At 34.1% G+C, this 20,853-nt stretch overlaps 2 protein-coding genes across 2 annotated transcripts in view; one reads left to right on the top strand and one right to left on the bottom strand.

Annotated features, from left to right (window-relative positions):
- Window positions 1-19,534, top strand: part of LOC129786945 (nephrin-like) — a 91,899-nt gene extending 72,365 nt beyond the window's left edge. The window contains exons 8-10 of the mRNA XM_055822212.1: window positions 17,145-17,348; window positions 17,916-18,067; window positions 19,382-19,534. Coding sequence (XP_055678187.1) covers window positions 17,145-17,348; window positions 17,916-18,067; window positions 19,382-19,534 — 509 coding nt within the window. The remainder of the gene's footprint in view (window positions 1-17,144; window positions 17,349-17,915; window positions 18,068-19,381) is intronic.
- LOC129792167 (alkaline phosphatase-like) overlaps window positions 1-20,853 on the bottom strand; it is a 531,254-nt gene that overhangs the window by 238,618 nt on the left and 271,783 nt on the right. The gene's annotated exons all lie outside the window — the stretch shown is intronic.

Below are 20,853 nucleotides of genomic sequence, written 5' to 3'. Positions count from 1 at the left end.
AAATCCAGAATATCTTATTATAACCAGGATTTTGTCTGCCGACAAAATCCAGAATATCTTATTATAACCAGGATTTTGTCTGCCGACAAAATCCAGAATATCTTAATATAACCTGGATTTTGTCTGCCGACAAAATCCAGAATATCTTATTATAACCAGGATTTTGTCTGCCGACAAAATCCAGAATATCTTATTATAACCAGGATTTTGTCTGCCGACAAAATCCAGAATATCTTAATATAACCAGGATTTTGTCTGCCGACAAAATCCAGAATATCTTAACCCTTTAAGGTCCGCGCCTAAACTGCTGGGCCGATTTTGGAAATTTTGCTGTTTTCCAACTCATTGGGCGTAATTATACAGATTTTAGTCGAAAAAAATTTTTTCCAACTTACGGATTTTCCGGAAAAGCTTTGGGTCAGCATATGACCCAATGGACCGCAAGGGATACAAAACACGGATTTTTGATATTCACAATTAAGAAACACTCTGTGTCCGTGGCCGGTAATGTTACCCCCAAGACGCCTCGGAAGCACCCTGGGATGAACTACAATGAGATTCAGACCGACCAGAAGTAGTTTGGTCAGGATTTTCAGTGTCATCCCAGGTAAAGGTTCCTCTAATCACACACCTTGCCACGGTTTTGTGGTTAATTTACCACTTATTTACCACATATTTGAAGAAAACTTAACAGAATAGTAAAGGAGAATACCTATTCCTCCATCACAGCACATCCCAGCCAGAGATTCTGGCCAGGAAATCGCTCAAATCACTGAAATTCGGGGCTCATTCAGCCACTTCTCCACACTATAAACACGCACCTTGTCACGGTTTTGCATTAAATTTATCACTTATTTACCACAAAATTGCATTAAACTTAACACAACACTAAAGGAGGATACCCATCCCTCCATCAGAACACATCCTGGCCAGAGATTCTGGCCAGGAAATCACTCAAATCACTGAAAATCCTGGCTCATCCAGCCACTTCACCGCACTGTTTATGTATGGGAAATGAGTTGTCAAAAATTCCGCGTTTTGTATCCCTTCCCGTCCATTGGGTCATATGCTGACCCAAAAAGTTTGGAAAAGCTTTTTGGAAAATTGGTTCAACTTTCAAGGTTCCCATAAAGCAATTTTTTCTTGTTATTTAGTCTATTTATAAGATTCAAGTCGATTTAGATTATCGGAAAATTATAAAATAGAAAAAAAGACTGATTTTCAAAGTGATGAAAATCGACCAATTTTTCCCAAGTTTGGTGCAAAAAATCGACTATAAAGGAATTTATTGGACGAATCAAAAAAATATGTCTTGAAAGGTTGATCCTTTAGCTTTATACTGGCGAAGAAAGCATCCAAAAATATTAACTAGAAGTATCTCTAAAAAATGATTTTCGTTTTGGGTCAGGGTATGACCCAAAAAACGTTAAAGGGTTAATATAACCAGGATTTTGTCTGCCGACAAAATCCAGAATATCTTATTATTTTTATTCTTTTTTTTTAATTATGCGAAATTTGATTGTTTCATCGAATAACTCTTCCCATACAAAATTTGGTACTCCTTAATTTGGCTAAAAGCATATTAAATAAATATTATGATCATACTCATTCTTTCAGAAATATATTTTTTATTAAAAGCTTCCTTATGAGCTTCATTGTAACTCTTCGGAGTTTTGTGCAAATTTAAGAAAAACCTATTTCTAGAGCTTTCAGAGCTTCATTATGCCATTCTCTAGGGTAAAAAAAATAGAATCCAAAAAAAGCTCCTGAACATTCCAAAAAAAATGTGATAAAAAAAACAAATTAAACATTTAAATTAATTGAAAATTCTTAATACTGCCTCAAAAGTATTGAATTTTTCGCAAAATAAGAAAATTCTTGCCGTGAAATGAGCTCAATAGACCTCTTGATACACTCAAAGAAGTATATATTGACTACTTTAGAACACAAAAATAATGTTTAAAATGAAACTGATGGCCCCTACAACATATCAAAATTTCAGCCCTCTAGCTATAATAGCGGCTGAGATATAGCGAAAACAAAATTTTGAGGTTATTCAAAATGGTGGACGGGGGGTGGGGGGGTGGATTTGACCTCATAATTGGATGTCTTCCGGTCGATATTTAAACTTTGCCGTTTACCGCAAGTCTCTATCTATCACCGTTCTCTTGCAATTTAGCGTTAGGTTCCGGCCGGCCGGACGGACGGACGGCCGGAAAATTTTTTTTTGGCGCATACGTTTTTTGGAATGTGGGGACCCTAATTCGTGCTCATCCCAAGTTTGAGCCCGATCTGACGACTTTCGATTTTGCTCGGTACACAAAAGCTGTGTCTGAAAGAAACACAGCTAAAATATTTAATTATAAACTTTATGCTCTGTATAAAAAATTTTGTGTAATTTTCCTCTATAAGTCGACTAAGTCGTTGAGTCGTTGTCGACTTATGCTCGACTGACTAACTCGACTTAGTCGTCGAAGTCGATGCAAACTTTGCATCAAGTCGTCGTCGACGAAAAGTCCATCGACTTCGGTCTCTACCACTGAGAGACTTTGGTGGTTGGGTGATAAAGCATATTTAATGCATGACAAAATATGCATAATATTACTCATCTTAAAATTTCCATTTGTTCAAGCACCTGTAAAAAAATTTTTACCACCCACTGCAGCGCTGTTTTGTTGACTTTTGTACGACCAACTCACATTTCCGAAAAAGTATATTCGAAACCACTCAATAGGGGAAACTCCACGGACGAAATACGCCACATACACTATGTGTGTAAACTATGCATAGTTGCAAATCAATGTACAAATAGTGCTTGCTAAAATACATATATAGAAGTCAACACAAGTTGCAAAATTCAAGTTGCAAATTTACGCGAATGCAAGTGCAGCATTGTATGAGAACATATTTTTCTAAACCACTCCTCCCCTATGCCACAACAAAAACATCATGAGAATAAATTTCAGATTATCAAACGCATAGATTACATTCAAGCAATATATTATCATTCGGTATATGCTAAGGTATCTATGTATGTACAGAATATACAATAAATTTTATATACATACCCTCACCCCCAATACTTTGTCCATATTCAACAAAATATGTTTACATTTATTTAGATAGGATAGGAGATAAAAAAGCTAAATCCCTGCATGTCAGATATTTAATTTTATTGTCCCATCTTCCCGGAAAACACTGTGCCCTTGGAAAATAATTCCGCAATTTACCCTGACATGGTCCAATCAAGGGAAATTTATATACAAAAGCATTTCATGATCTGATATTTAACTTTTATTGCTTCTTCTCCGAAACCGTTCAAAGATTAATAAATCTCTTCTTATCTATGTACTTCGTCAAACGAAACAACGTAATACATAACATATTATGTACAGTAGTACATGTTGTTCATGTCGATGATTCCAATTTAGAGTAGTAAAACTCCGTTGAAAGTCCATTCTCCGTGGAATGAATTTCTTAGACTTGTTTTTGAAGTATTAATCAAAAATATTCGGAATGTCAAGAAAGTAATAAATTAACTTATAAGGTGGAAGAACTAGTCTACTAATAAAGCCTACTGATTAGTTCCTAATAAATATGTTTTTCACTCTAATATAGTTTTTTAACCGTTTTTAAAGCTTTTGGAAAATAATGTAAGAAAAAATAAAATGAGAAGTTGTATAAATTATCAAAATCTGTAATATTTCATTTCATTTAAACTTTATCCATCTCAGTTACACTTGTCCTATCTTTACGTGCGTTTGGGCGTATTAGCGTTGACGACCAACCTCCAGAGCAAAACTAAGGAAAAGCTCCTTCTCAGGTTGTATAAGCCAGGGTAACAAATTCCAGAAAATAGTTTTTTGTGTTTTTTTTTCCATTATTTTCCAAAAGCTTTAAAAATGGTTAACAAACGATATTACAGTAAAAATAAATATATTTATTAGTTTGAAGTTAATAATTTATTGAAACTAAAAAAAATAAACTTTTTTTTCTTATTAGTCTGTGTTAATTTTTAACCCCTGACCGATAGAGCTTTTTCGTCCCAAAGCTCGTTTTTGAGATTGCCTAATTTTGGTATTTATTTTTATTTATTAAGCCAAAACCTATGCAGGACTATGCCTCTATAGTTCTGAAACTGAATATTTTAAGATCACAAATGAGCAACCCCAAGAACTCAAAGTCAATATTTTTGGCTAAAAAGTTTTTTTATTTGAGCTCAAAGAAATCCCCAAAATCTGTTTTACTTAATTCCAACCTCTCTGTCTGCTGGAATCCTTACGGACTTTAAGAGTTAAAGTCGTTAAAGTAGATGCAAAAGGCGCAGATTATGAAGAATTCGTTTTAAAAAAATATTCTCGATTAAACGAAATATCCTATTTTCTATTTCAAAGAATAGTATTCATACCTACCAAAAAACTATTTTTTGGTATACTATTTAGTATTATTTGCCTAGTCCGATTTATTCGTGTATTTTAAAAACAAATTCTTTCGGCAACATTTAAATTGTGATTGCCTTTTCACAATTCTCTCGTGTTTTTTCCACAATTTAGCTAGTTTTCCAATTTCACTGCAATTTCCCCTCAATTATTCATTGAATGCGTGCATAATAAAAAAAAAAGTCATGATTTTAAAAATTACCAGAGAAAAAAATTAAGTTGAAAAAAAGCGCAATGTGAGCAATAAATTTTGGGGCAGTCACGTTGAATGTTGTATATGCACTGTGTGTGGACAGAGTGTATGCAAAACTATTTTGAAAGTATAGACAAAACCCACCTCTCTTGTGTTGACTGAAAAAATCAATATTTGACATTCACATCCTCAGCGGTAGGTCAGTGGACTCTGCATGATACTTTTCATAAACCATAAACTTATATATAGTATTTTATTGCTCTGTTTCGTATATAAATCTCATACTATACTTACATGTTATGTATTCCCGTATATGTACGTCTATATTATAGGTAATGTAGGTAGTAAATATATTACTTAAGTTTTCTAATTATGTCTATATACTACATATCGAGGGTTGGAAAATATACTATACTAACTCATTTTTGTTGATTTTCAGGAGAGCGATTTGAAGTTTGAGATTTACATTGCTTCTTATGTAAATTTTTTTACAGTTTTCGCTGTAACTTTGTAGGGAACAAATATTCGAATTTGTCCTTTTGAGGGAAGATGAGGGACATCAAAAACAATCGAAAAATGCGTTAAAAATATACTATACTAACTCGACTTAGTATAGTGTATTTTCCAACCCTCGATATGTACATATATCATACATTTAGCATATGATAGGTATATACGGATATATACGGTATATAGCTATTACGTAACGGTTAGCAGTTAATGACCTATTCAGGTATTTTATTTAATACACTTGATATATGTAAGTCCAAGAAGATGACAAAGTTTCATACACGTGAAGTTTGTATCAAAATCAAATCCTCAGGAGAAATGGTTGAAGTGGAAAGTCCTGATTCACCCCCTTTATACAATTTTCACTTAACTCCTACACGGTACATTATACACAATATATTCAAGGAATGAACGTATAGATATTTGTTAGGGATCCCTGCCCCGGAAAATGGACATAAATCATGCCACTGGTATATAAGGAGGAATATTTCACGTGTACAGCCCCACCCCGGGCTGACTGTAAGAGAGACCTATAGAGAAGATATAAAAGTGTATAAAGCTCGCCTGAAAGTGACCTACACTCATGAATTTGAACTTTGACCAAAACCCAATGAATGAGAATGGAATAAAATTCTCAACCCTTTTGCCATATACACACACGTCCATTCAATTCACCTAATTTATGTGCAAAATCCTCCAGAGAGTGGAAATTTCTCCTATATGTGTGTGTGAGTTTTGCATTATCTAGATACAAGATGAGAAAGAAATTCACTTTGAAAATGAATAGCCATCAACATGTTCCCCACACACGCGCTCGATAGAGGTACCTCGACTTTCGCATCCTGAATTGGGGCGAAAAATGAAATACCAACAAAATATAGTTTTTTTTTTCATCCACGCCTGAATAGCAAAATGAATGTTCGTACAGCGGAGGCAGTTTGGGTGGAAGAGGCACGAGAAAAATGGAACATTTATTAACCATATTTCGGAATTGAATAAAACAACCGAGATCCCCTAGATTTAGCGACACAGTGCTGTATATATATGGCCCCAGGAGAATTGGCAAAGATGAAACTACCAAACAGTCACATCTCACAATTGATTTCACCATCTGTCGTATGCCGACTTGTGTATTTGGTGGAAGCATATTGGCACTTTTGGCATCTTAAACAGCGATACACGCACGATATTGAATACATGTTGAGAACGGGTAGAGGTTCCCATCATGCCCACGCAGACCCCACCACACACACACCCCCTACTGGGGGCTGCTTTCCAATATAGAAATTGTTTCTGTGATGAGGGTTGCGTGTGGTCCACGTGGAAAGATATATTTCAAATATGTATGAATGTCGTTTTAGGAGACTTTTCTCTCTCGTTTTACCCTGGGGATCACACTAGGTTGGTTAAATATTTAACGACCTACATATCTCGCTTTTTCTCTTAATGAAGTGAGGAAATAACGTGGGAAATAATTTAAGAAATATCTTAAAAATGAAAAGAAAAACTGAATCAGTTTTCCAAAGAACCTAGAGATCTTCTATGTACTGTTTGCTTGGAAAAATATTTCAAAAGCTCTAAAATTCAAACAAGTCTTCCAGGTTTTTCGTCTAAGGAAACGGGAATACTCATCAAGGAAAACTCATATTTTCTTAGAGGTTTCGGCCTCACTTTCAGTCTTCTTCAAAACTTACGGATAAAGGCAATTTTTTAAATTTTTTTTTACAAAACAAGAAAAAATCTTAAATTCTCTAAAATTGCTCTTAAAAGTTCTTTTTTTTTCATTAAAAATACCAACAATGGGCTTTATATCTTTGAATTTTGTGCTGAAATTTAAAGATTTCAAGTGAATTTCAAGTGTTTCTTGGTCGCTGGATAAGGCCCAATATCTCCTTCGCATTTCTACTTTTCCCCAACTTTTCCTGGGGCTGTATTCTCTAAGAGTGAAATCCTCTCGCGATAAACTCCCGAAGGCTTTTTGCAGGGAAATAGTGAGGAAAACTTAACGTGAGCTTGTTCCTTTAAGAAAAATAATGCATCCATGATAAACTCCCGTAAAATTTTCCCGGTTTTCACGTTTCTTTTAAAGCGCTAAAGCCTCCAGGAGTTTATCACGGGAGTTTTTCAATCTTAGAGAATTCATGCCCTGGAAAATTTTTAACAGTACATAGCTCATTGTTTATTATTATTTATTACAAGCGTAAAAAAAAACGTAATAAAACACAGTTATTACGAAGGAATAAAAGAAACTAAATATTGTGGTAAAGGGGAAAGGAACTATTAGGGGAGGGAAAAAGTCCCTTCTGAATGTTCCCAAAAATGGGCCACTGATTGCAAATTCACGTATGCATGTATTCTTAGCAATTCAATCCGTTTAAACATCGAATAACAATGAACGATGGGGAGAAGTTCGTCATCAGGAGTGGATGACTGTCGGAAGGAGAATATGGATTGTATGGGGGTATTGTTGGTTGGTGGTTGAGAAAACCGCGCAAACCTCCGAAAAATGGTTTCTTTGCATGCAATTTTCCCTTTCGTGGCACATGTGCTATATACACTGAGCACGGGGACGCGGGAGCACGAGGGGGTCTGAAAAGGGTGAGTAAATGCGGGGAGAATGAGACCTCAAATACACACAAAAGCTCATGCAAAATTTATCGACTGATGGAAAAGTTTGATTTCACTCTGGAGTCTTGGAAAATGTTGAGGAGATGGATTTTCCAAAAGGGATGATTTTCTTGGTTTGTCGAGACTCAACCCCCACATCCTCCTGCAATATACAATGGGAATGTGAGATTGTGGGGTGATGCTGAATGTGGAAAAGGTGGATAGAAAATCCAGTGAATAAAAAAAGCAGCATAAACCGGAAGTATTCTCTTCCATCATTTTCATCATTGTATATATCTCATTGTGTGAGATCAAAGCAGATTAAGATGTTATTGAAGTTCTATCTTGAAATACTTTATTCTTCGTTTTTTTTTTGTGCTAGAGAGGAGAAAAAATTGTTGGTTATTTTCAGCCCAAAAAAGCATCTTTTTTTGCTAAAATTTTTATTTATTTCGCATTGTAACCCTCGAGAAAATTGCAAAACAACATTTCCATTTTGCGTCTCACAATCTAAATTATTCAATTGCTTGTTTATACAGCTTATTACTCAAGCTTTCGAAAACATTTGTCATGGGGGAGTGGATATGTAATGAGTTTGGTTACTCACTGTGAAAGGAAGTATGATTGTATTAAAGTCCAAAAATACGTGAAAAGGTAATATAAAAGTTTATTAAACTTTTAATTCTTGATTTAAATTAAAGTTTCACGTGTAACTATAATCGGATTTTGTTCGATTCTTTAAGCCTTAATTCAGATTGACTTAATCTTAAAATCTTTAAAAGACTGACATTAAAAACGTAATTTCTGCATATAAAAACCTAGAAGAATTAGCCCTAGCTTAAGAAGCTTAAGTTAAACTTAAAAAACTTGTAATTTTTAATCTAGCTAAAAAATGCTAGAACTTAAGCCTAGCCTATTGAGCTTAGTCCTAGTTTAAAATCTTAGGCCTAGTTAAAAGAAACTTAGGCTAAGCTTAAAAAAATTAATTTAACTTATAGGACTTAAGTTATAAATTCTAAAGCCAGCTTAAAGAACTTAATTTAAACCAAACTTAAATTACATTTAAAGAAACTTAAGCCTGGCCTTAAACTTTATAGCTTACCTTAAAGAATTCAGTCCTTAGCTATACATGTCACTAAATTTTGGAGTTTTAGTATTGTTAGAAATTTCCTCTAAATGTTTAAAAATTCAAAAATCATAAATCACTTTTTTCGTAGAAAAATCAATAAAAATATACATAAAACAAAAAAAGTGGTCTCACTAAAATAAATTCATTATAATGTCCTTTGCAAACTCTCGATGTTTTTCTATATATAAATAAATTAAAAATAACTCTAAAATGTTCAAAAAAGCATATGATAAAGTTTATTCAACTGTCCGTCGAGTCCATTCCCGCGTGTATAAATTGAACAGATATGCTAATGACACCACAATTTATTTAATTTCATCCCCACAGTCCGAAAGGCAAAGAAACATTGAGCATGAAACTGAAGTCACTTTCGCGGTATTTCGCTTACCAAGTATATGAGTTTACTAACGAGATGCAATGAAATTTCATCCCCCCTAGTGACAGTTTCATCATGTCATGAAATAAATGAGAAAAAAAAAGTCCAAAAGGGGTTTGGATGCTACATCTCCACATCGCTGGCCACTTCCATCATCGCGTATACCATATAAATATGAATATAATTTTTTTCCCAACCCTTCACTGTATGGGGTTCGTCCGTGTCCATCAAATGGGTGACAAAAATGGGCGGTTTGGGAGTTTCCGCAGCTCCACGGGGGTAATGGGGGGTAGTATCTCAAAAGCCTGGATGGAGAGATATACGTGCTGCGGGAGGAAGGGTGCGAGTGTATATGGTTGGGGAGGAGGGGGACCGACAATACTCACTTTTCATCGTGCACAAACATGGCAGTGAAATTAGCATTCCCGCGTCAACAAGCTATTCATTTTTCATTGTTTTACCATCAGCAGTATCATCATCAGCGTCGCAGTGTCGTCATCCGAACCAAACATTGCATACACGCTTGTTCTCTCTTCTGCACATCACATCTCGCCTCCAACATACACTGTCAGTCAGCATTGACTTCATACCCACCATATTCCCATACATACGTGTATGTACGGGAGCTTTCCATGGGATGTATTCCATGTCAAGAGACTGACGCAGCAAGACGCGAATCTCAAATGGGATGCTCTCATCAACTCTTGAATTCTCCACCAAATACTCCATCCAATATTCTTTTTCATACACATGGCTCTCTTGCTATTGTAAACATTCACCGTGAACCCCTTTCCTCATTTCTAAATTAACAATGCTGACACGTCCTGCAGTAGTGTCGCAACTAAACTCTTGACTTTTTTTTCTACTCGCATTTCCCTGTTTGCCAAGAAAATTAAGTAGATTTGAACTAAAAAGTGAAACAACAGCTGAATTTAAAAATAAAATAAAATACAACTCGTAGAAAAAGTCGCAATTGAATGAAGATTTTATCAAGATTTATAAATCACTCGCTTGCAAGAGATTAACATTTCTGAATTTTATTTAGGTTAAGATTTTGCAAAGAAATAAATTTTTCATGGTGAAAATTTTTCTTTTGTGCTTTCAATTTAGAATTAACTACCTATGTATATATAGAAAATTACGAGGCCAAGATATTTTCTTTCTGAAGAGATTCAATAGTTTTACCCAGATATGTCGAAAGATCTTTTTTTGAAACTTTAGCGAAGTTTGACTTCAAACTTTCTAAAAAAATCAAATATTAACCAAATTTTCTGAAAATTTGAATGATAAGTTCTAAAACTTTTCTTTTAAAATAATTCTATTTCAGCTTATACGATAATAAAAGCTTTTTGTGACTTTTTAAGCTTTCAAAGATAATTTTTCAAGCGTACTAAATATAGTACAATAATTTAATCGGGATCTATTGAACTTTTAGTAAGCTTTTATTATGAGAAATCTTAGACCAGGATTTTAGAGATATTGGGTCTAATTCAGCGCTGAATAAGGCTCATTATTAAGACATTTCCAAGATACTCAAAAATGCAATAATTTCAATAGAAAACATTTAAATAGGAAGTATTTCAAGGGTATTTATCACCTCTTACGGACAATTTTATCTTAGGTTGTTTCTACAAAACGTCTTTGAATTATAGTTTATCGATGCTGGAAAATGTCTCGATAGTTCCGGAACATTTTTCTACCACGCAAAAACCCAAAGAATAAGGACGAAAAAAATTCGAAATTTTTCAAATCTAAAACCTTTTTTAAGCTCAAAATAACACAACCAAATTTTTTTTTTTATTAAATCTCTGACCAACTGAATGAATTGCGGACTTTAAAGTGTTAAGAGAAGGCGAAAAAGCAATTTTAATTAACATTCCAGCATCTGTTTAATATTTGAAAGAGATTTCTCACTGAAAACTACCGGATTAAACTTTAATGATTGTAGTTGGGAATGCATGTAAAATTATTAATTCACATATTGAATTCCAAATCATCGTCAATCATATGCAGGTATAATGCCTATTCAGCCCATTGATGGGGTGTGTGTACAAAAGTCATCGTGATGAACATATGGCATTGTATGATATGACTATATGGTCTTGGGAATGATATTGAGTTGGGATAAAATTTTCCATTCTTTTGAGCTCACAGCAATGGGGGCTTTTGTTCATGTTGAAAATCTGGAATGGTGAAAATGAATGCTATGCGACATGGGTGCTATCAAGAATCACGCTTGAGTATCTCACAGAATTTATTCATTATTCAGTGTGAAATGCAAATGGAATTACACGTGCTTATTTTTCCGTCTTCAAGTCATACAATCCCCCCCCTCCTCCCCTGCTTTATATATAAAATTGTGTGATATCACCCTGAGATCAAGGCACAGGGAGTTCATATTGCAAAATTTACAGAGGATTTGTCGACATTATCAAATAAGACGGTATAAAGTATAATGTAGTAGAACGAAATATGTATACTGCTATTCAGGCGCAATTATATATGTATATAGGTACAAGTTGTAGCTTCCTTTGGATAACTTGGCAGTCACACCTCTACACAATCATTACTCATTTTCCCAGCGGGTGGAATATAATGAAATGAAAGTGCAATGGCAGCTCGTAGTGGGGGGAAATGGAATGAAAATCCCAAGCAATAATAATTCATTATGTTATAATAATATTCTTGATGCAAACCCCACACCGTTAACGCCCGTTCTCACGCGTAAAATTATGTGCAAATATAGTAATTTGGGGTAAATTCAAGTCAGACTAACATAGGGGTGGTACGTATAGGACACAAAAAAAAGCTATCAGTATAAGTTCCAACGGAGTAACGTGCAATTTCCACATTTTCAGAATGCCATTTGAATCTGCATGACGTCTCATTTTCATTCTCACGGCAAAACCACTCCAAAGACCCAGAGGGTGTTGTTACTGCCGCTACACTCTAATGATGCATGACTCTGTCACCAGCGCCCCAAGATTAGCATCTATTTATTTAAAATTTAATTATTCAGCAAATTGCATAGTTTTCCACACAAACGACCGTATAACCCCCCCATCGCTACATTGCACCCCCAACACTATAAAGCTTTAAAGACTTTTGAATGAAAATGAACAAGGAGAAATTTTTCTAGTGCAACATTTCGTGCATTTTTTTCAATTGATAATTAACTTTTTCATACCAACCTGAAACTTTCTAAATATTCTCAATGTGGCAAAAATTTAAACTCTTTTAGCACATACAGGGGGGGTTGTTTGTTGTGAGGGCCATTATAAAAGTTGGACGTGAAAATACTAAAAATATATATACTTCACTCGGTGTACGTGTTAATTTTCTTCAAGTGAAATAACTATAACTTGATGGCTACCCATTCTCTATATCCTTCCTAAATAAAATTCTAAGTCGTGTTCTAAGTAGCTGTTTATGGCTGTTTTTTTAGTGAGAGATAAGATTAGAAAAATATGTTTCATATTCTAAATAAGCGTGAAAATGTTTTCCGTGAGACAAATTTTATTAGAAAATCGACTATTACTTAATTTTATTACGTTGAATTCATTCCTGATTTGATTTTCTTGAACCTTTGCTACACACTAAAAATTTTCACCGTAAATTTTACGGAATGGGCATTCTGCGGTATTTCTGCATACATCTTAGTTAAAATTCTTTAACTAAAATTTTAGTTAAATGAATTTAACAGAGATCTACGAGAAAACCGAAATATTTTAGTTTTTTTTAACAAAATATTAGTTAATTTCTCTATGATGTCTCCGTAAATTTTACTAAATTTTTGTTATTTTTAACAAAATTCCTTATTAAAATTTCTAAAATTGAATTTTCATTTTTACTTGAAATAATTTAATACTAATTTCATTTTGAAGCCTATTGGCTTCCATTTCATCATTAATGCTCATGCTCATATTCATATATTCATATTTATTGGTAATCAGCATAATTATGCTTTTCCCAAAAAAAAATCGCGAGAGCGAAAAACTTTACGTCTTCGCTCAATCGCGGCTTCACTGCAAATGACAACACATAACTTAGAAGAATTGAAGCACTCTGCATAGAAAAAAACTGGAGATTTCGTAATTTTTACGGTGAAAATAAACTATTTTCTCCAGTTTACAGGAAATTTATGTTCAAAAAGACTAAAATTTCGTTAAATTTTACTAAATTTCTTCGTAGGGGAGACCGGGGCTAATAAAGTCACTTAAGGGTTTGGAAAAAGCCTAATATATCATATTTCCTAACTAGATAGAACAAAATGATCTAAGAAAGAGTTGTAGGGCAGTAAATTTCCTAAAGAAATGAGCTATACATTTCGTTTTATCTATTTGGGAAATATGATATTTTGAGCTTTTTCTAAACCCTTAAGTGACTTTTTTAACCCCGGCCTCCCCTAATGATTAAAAAACTAAGAAAATTAGGTTTTTTTACTAAAAAAAAAATTAACTATAACAACTTCGTAAAAAAACTAAGAAAATGATTTAATTTAACTATACTGTTAGGAAATTTACTGGTTTTATGATTAAAAAATACAAATTTTCCCGTAAATGTACATTTACGGTGAATTTACCAGCAAATTAACTAAAACTATTTTTAGTGTGTATGTAAAATCTTTTTGGTTTATAAGATTCAGATTCCCGTTGTCGTGGTTTTACTATTAATTTATCAATTAAAATTACTGAAAAACAATTTTTAGATTTAAGTAGTAACGTTGCTTGAAATATTTTTGAACACTCGTATGGTCTGCCACTTCATCGTTGAAAAGGATCAAAGAAAACCTTCAATATTCTTTTCTTAAACGAAAGAGTCAGTTTTGGGAAAATGTCAAACAATTCAAATGAATAATAATTGTAAAAGAAATTTGTATATTAGCCCAAATGGGCAGTTTACAATAAATTATTTAATTCATTCATTAATTCAATTTTTAGATTTTTTTTAATCGCCTAAAATTTTTCTCGTATTTAATACGCATATAGGAAATGAAATAGATTTTAGCTGTGTTTCTTTCAGACACAGCTTTTGTGTACCGAGCAAAATCGAAAGTCGTCAGATCGGGCTCAAACTTGGGATGAGCACGAATTAGGGTCCCCACATTCCAAAAAACGTATGCGCCAAAAAAATTTTTTTCCGGCCGTCCGTCCGTCCGTCCGTCCGTCCGGCCGTAGTACAACGCTAAATTGCGAGAGAACGGTGATAGATAGAGACTTGCGGTAAACGGCAAAGTTTAAATATCGACCTGAAGAAATCCGATTATGAAGTCAAATCCACCCCCCCACCCCTCCGTCCGCCATTTTGGATAACCTCAAAATTTTGTTTTCGCTATATCTCAGCCCCTATTATAGCTAGAGGTCTGAAATTTTGATATGTTGTAGGGGTCATCAAGAGCTTTCCAACGATACCTCATTTTCGAAAATCGGTCAAGCCGTTTAGTCAATATGGCCGCCACTATTTTTCATCGAAAATCGACCATAACTCGAAAACGGCTTGACCGATTTTGATCAACCCGGGTTCAAATGAAAGATCTCAACAAACCCTACAACTCTCTAGAACATCCAAAGTTTCAAAAGTGACCGCTAGGGGGCCAAAAATCAAAAACAAAATTTTCGATTAGTTTTCGATGAATATCTCGAAAACGACGACATAAATTTTTTTCATTTTTTCATATGTTGTAGCTGACCATATTATCTAGCTTCATGCCAAAAATGAAGAAAATCTATGGATCCGTTCTCGAGATATAGCCTTCCAAAGTTGGCATGTCATATCTCGGGTTCTACAAGTCCGATCTTGATCAACTCAAGCGCAAATGAAAGGTTTCGAGAAACCCTACAAATGTCTAGAACATTGCAACTTCGAAAAATGACCGCAAGAGGCGCTAAAATCGAAAACAAAGTTTTCGAAAATTTCGAACTCGAATTTTTCGAAAATGGCGACATAAATTTTTTTCAATTTTCGATATGTTATAGCTGACTTCGAGACCTTTAAAACAAAAAAAAATTTATGAAAATCTATGGATCCGTTCTCGAGATATAGCCTTCTAAAGATTTCTTAGGGTATGACTTTTCAACTTTTCCCGACTTTGCGCGTATTTAAATTAATTTGCGTTCTAGTTTGCTCTCACAAAATTGGTACACTGAAAGAAACACAGCTCCCGTAAGCTTGGTCAGCTTACCAGTACATTTTCTTTAAGTTTCGATTGGGTTGAGCACTTTAAGAAGTATTTACGATGCAATTCAAGGTGGGCCTTCTTTAAAAAAAATCCTGATTCTTATTTAAAACTTATTGGCCTTTAGAATGTCCTCCACCCACATGTAGGAGGATTGAAATTTATATGACGTAGTAGCTCAAATGTAAAGGGGCACTAGAAAATTTGAACACCACCGGAAGGCGCTAGAAGCCACAATAATTTTGTCAGTGGCACACACTCATATTTTGTGAGGAAACATTTGTTCTGCTATTAAATATACATTTCCGCTCAATAAAACACATTCATGAATGTCATACTGTTTCCTCCTACATACACACAACTCTTCACTCTGTCTTTGAGTTTCACCCACTCTCATTCAAAACCACTTCCGGTCTCCACCACTCTCGCTGGAGAGAGTGTTGTTCGTGAAATTTATATTTGCCAATTTACCCCGCCACGAAAATCGTCACTGTAATCAAAATAAAAGCCACCCCCGTTGGGTAATTCGTCTATTCTGTAACTCGCGTAAGCTACACACAGTGTGGATTTATTCCTTAATAATATCCCCCAATGGTATTTGTGAATGTCATTGGCACATCGCGGGGGTGTCATGAGTAAATTCCCTCCTCATTGCTTCGTCATTTTGCATTTTGCCTATAGGCCGGGGCTGTGACGCAAATATTTCGATGCAATAAAGAGGCATCAAATTGGTGACTCTCGTTTCCAGCATTTCCGGCTCACCTCAGAACATCCCTCACTTCCTAACGCACCCTCTGCCTTGTTTCCTACCCGACATACGTGAAAATGTCACTAAGCACATTGTATGTAGGATTTTGCAGTGTGAGGAATTCAATTTGCACACCAGCGATTTGAGTGGACACATTCTGGGTAACGAGTGCCAGAAAAGGATGAAATTTTCGCATAGTTTAATATACAGCTGCCCACACAAGTACGGCATTTGGCTTATTTCTCTACATATGATGCAATCAAAATTCACTGAACCTCAATTCAACTAACCTACAGCTTTTGTTTTTTTTTATGTTGTAGGATTAATCCTTCCGATTGCGTCAGCCAAGGGACGGTAGGTCAACCCAAACGCATCCTTTCAATTTTAGGGGCCAGAGCTTTCGACGCTACTGTGCGTCTTCCTCAGTGGCTGAAATTTTTATTAACATTTCTTATAAATTACAATTTTTCTTACAATATTTCATTTCTTTCAATTATTCATTTTTTCAAAATTTCCTAACTTACTCAATTGTGTCTTATTCTTAAAACTTCGTTATGATAATTTTGGGCAGTTACTTTTAAAAATTTATTCAAAGTTATTCAAGCCTTTTCCTTCCTATTTGTACCTTTTCTCTCTTTCATTGATTAATCAACTAATATTTATCTCTAGAAGAAGCTTTCATGGGTGAATGTAAAAGCTCTAAAAGGTTGTAATACCTACTATATACAAATACATGACAAAGTTATTTACCAACGTAAACCAGGAAAAGGAAACTTTTATTCAAATAAGGATATTACAAATAATTAATTAATTAAAGAAAAATCAATATTATTTCTAATGATCATAATGTATATATAGTTGGTATATGTATGAATGTACATATATAATACCTACTTCCTTAACAAATTATATAAAACTTACATAATATTTTATTAATCAACCCCGTTGTCTCTTTTTCTCTTTGCAGGTTCACCAACTCCAACAGTTACGTGGTCGAGCAATGGCCAAATACTCTCGAGTACAATGCTAGACTTTTCATTTCCTTCCGCATTGAATAGTAAACTTGTAGTACGTAATTTATCACGAATACACCACCATACGATTTACACGTGTCAAGCGAGTAATTTTCGTAAGAAAGCCATCTCAACTAACGTCACTATCGAACTGTACCGTAAGTATTAATTTTCCAAAAGTTTCCTTTTTATTTTCCAATGAATTTTCCACAAGGATGAAGCTCAAATGTGACCTTAACCATTAATCTTTCCTGTTCGTTCTTTTAGAGCTTTTAGAGCATAAAATGTATATAAATTCAGTTCACAGAGATATTATTTGACAGATCATTAATAGAGTAAAATTTTCCGCACAAAAAACGAGAGAAAACTAAACCTTTTCTTCATATTGAAAAGTCATTTTCCAAGAAAACTTTCAGAGAATTCATTTAGGAGACTATTCTAACCAACAAAATATTCACACAGTTCCTTCTAATAATACATACATATGTATTATATCTATATATTCCTATGTAGTTACTTTGTAAATCCATTACAACCCTTTAATTATTTTCTTCCTTTCATAACATCCGTTCGCCTCTGGAGAAATCTCAGATAACTTTTACGGGTTTCTTGTAAAATTTTACGAGTTTTCTTCTACATAGACCCTTCTCACCCACCCACTTATCCGCCATGACATGAGATTAATGATTAATGACTAATACGATGTGTGTGTGTGTGTGTTTCAGTTCGACCACTTTCCGTGGAAATTCTCTTTGGAAATCAACCCTTATCGGCGGATCGACGCTATGAGGTGCAATGTCAAACGGTGGGCTCAAGACCACCCGGGAAAATTACATGGTGGATGAGTGGTGTAGAACTCAAAGCATCAAATGTTAAGGTAAAGGTTCATTAATTATCTCATACACACTTAAAAAATCTTCATGCTTTCCCCCCAAGCTCACTTAAAGCTGTCTCAATATCCACCAAGACGAAATTTATGAAGTATTTGGGATGAAATAAAGGCGAAAATATAGCTTAATGATGTCTTATTTCTTTCATTATTGATTAACCCATTTTTGGTGTCTGTTAAATTACGAAAAAAAATCTAAAATATTCATTTAAAAAATATTTCTGACTTGTTTTCTGTAGGACTGGATCAGTCAATTATCATAAAATCATATCTTTAACTGCATTAGCAAAATCAAAACATAAATTCGAAAATAAATAAAATTAATCATCAGGGTTGATTTTGAAGAACGTTATTTAAATCTCGAGAAATCTATTTATATGTTGTTCTAATGAAACTTGAGATTTTGTTTGTAATTTCTACCGAAATCATTTATTATTTACTTCAATGGAACAGGATAACTTAGAATTTACACATTTTCCTCCAGGACAGAATAGTTCTTAGAAGAAGTTGTAGAGCATTTCTAAGAAACAATTGAACCTAACACAAGATAATATTCAGCAGAAAAAAGCTATTGAGAGCTATTGAGCTATTATTTTATTTATTGAAAGAAAAAACCATGTTTATTGTTTTATTTCGATGTTTTAAATAAACGGAAAATTCTTTGGAAAAAAATTTTAATGCATTAATGTGCCTTAAATTCTAAATTCATCTTTTAATTAAATAAAAAATTTTTCCTTTAAAAGAAATCGAATTTAATGAAAATGTTGGCATTGAGTATTTTAATTAAATTAAAATGAAAGTTGTTGTTGAAATGTTTAAAATCTTCGTGTGAAGAGCATAAATAAATTGTTTATGAGTGCGCAAATTTTCCATTTGACACAGCATGAGTTTACCATGTTGGGGAATGTTGTGAAGATGCACGGGAGAGATAGAAAGTTGCATGATTTCGCACAAGTGATGCTCAGTGTCCTGGAAATGAGGCCAAGAGGTGGCGAATTGATAGAGGAGCATTTGTTGAGGGTGTGCCTGGGAACTAATACAACAATGGTGGTCCAACTAAGAGGAGTTACAGTAGATGGCAGGGTGGTGGTGGTGGTGGTTGAATTGTTGAGAATATGTTAAACACACAATATGTGAAATTTATGTAATTAACCTTTTCACCTTCTCATTGTTGTGTTACGTCGACAGTTTCCTATTGTGCCACAGCACGAGCTCTATGCCATCTACACCTTACACACCAGGACAATGGCAGAAGGTTGTCTCTTATTCTTTCTTTCTTTTCTTTTTTTTTTACATCGGCAGGTCTCATCAGATGGCAACGTAAGTTTATCAACACTGAATTTTACACCCACACGACAAGACCACGGGAAGACACTTGTTTGTCGTGCCACTAACGAGCTGGTTAAACGTGGAATGAAGGAAACTTCGATGAAATTGAATGTGTTCTGTAAGTAGACATTCATTCATTCTATATAACATACTTCCTGCTCCCTTGCATTACTATCATTATCCCCGCTGAACCTATACTTCAGTACATTTCCACCGCAATTGTGCAACATATTACGTCGAATTTTGTAAAGTAATTTCTTTATTTTTCTACGCCTCCTTCCCAAGAATAAATGCTCAATTTTCGACCTTAGATTTTTAGGATTTTAAGGAGCTTTAACTTATTGACTAAAAATCAATATCTTACACTCATAGAAAAAATTCCGTATTTATTACTTCAAAGTGATAAATACGAAAGTAAAAGTGGTGTTTTTAATAACACTCTGAAGAAGTGATAGTCGAGGGCTGCATTGTAAAACCGGCTAATTCCGATTTAGCCGTTTTTACAATGTAGCCCTCGATGTTTCTTATACCGGTCGTTGGGAGGCGCACTATGTTAGTCACATTTTTCTTCTTTTTCTTTTAAAAACTATTCGATTTATTATTAGTCCTCTTTGCAAAATGGATTCAATTCCAGTGATCGTACAGATTGAGGGAGAAAAAATTTATGTAATTGTATAAGGAGAAATAAATTTCAAGTCACTAAAAGATGCTGGTAAGCATGGTGAAATTGTTTTATAATTTTTAGTGATATTAGCTAGTCCAATATTTATCTCGCCAAAGCATATAATACCTATATAAGAAAACGAATCATATATATATAAGAACAATTCTAATCTTCATGCGACAACCAAATATAATTTACGCCATATATTGGCTAGTCCTGAAAACTTTGGTTTTTTTTTGACAGAGTAAAATTTATAAAAAGAACTTTTAAAGAGGCAAAAGTAAGACTTTTCCGGTGGAAAATTTGCCCCTTCAGATTTTGTTTTATGAATGTATAAAAATCATGATTTTCTGGAGGGAAAACTGAAAAGGATTGAAAGACATTTCATTCTTTTAAAATGTCTCTCCCAAAAATTCAAGAAAAGTTCTAAAATATTCCGGAATATGACAAATTTATGTTATTTGTGGATTAAACAAAAATCAATGAAAGCTTTTGCAGCTCTACAAGCACAAAGCTCCAAAAGGGAAATTTTAAAAATTCTCTGTCACAACGGAAAAATGTAATTACAAATTAGGCCATAAGAACACCATTTATTGGGAGTAAAATGAAAGAAAATGTTCCAGTGTGTTGAAAAGCACGAGAAAGATCTCTTCTCTTCATCACAATTAACTACGACGATGGATAAGTTCCGTATTCTTTGGTTACGCTGTCTCCATTATTAATTCTCATTGTCATTCTGAGGGGAAGGAAGAAATTTCCTTGGGGTTAAAATGAGAATCTC

This window comes from Lutzomyia longipalpis, chromosome 1 (assembly GCF_024334085.1).
Source record: "Lutzomyia longipalpis isolate SR_M1_2022 chromosome 1, ASM2433408v1".
NCBI classification, from domain to species: domain Eukaryota; kingdom Metazoa; phylum Arthropoda; class Insecta; order Diptera; family Psychodidae; genus Lutzomyia; species Lutzomyia longipalpis.
The sequence above is the reverse complement of the archived record's forward strand: the minus strand, read 5'-3'. Positions and strand labels throughout refer to the sequence as shown.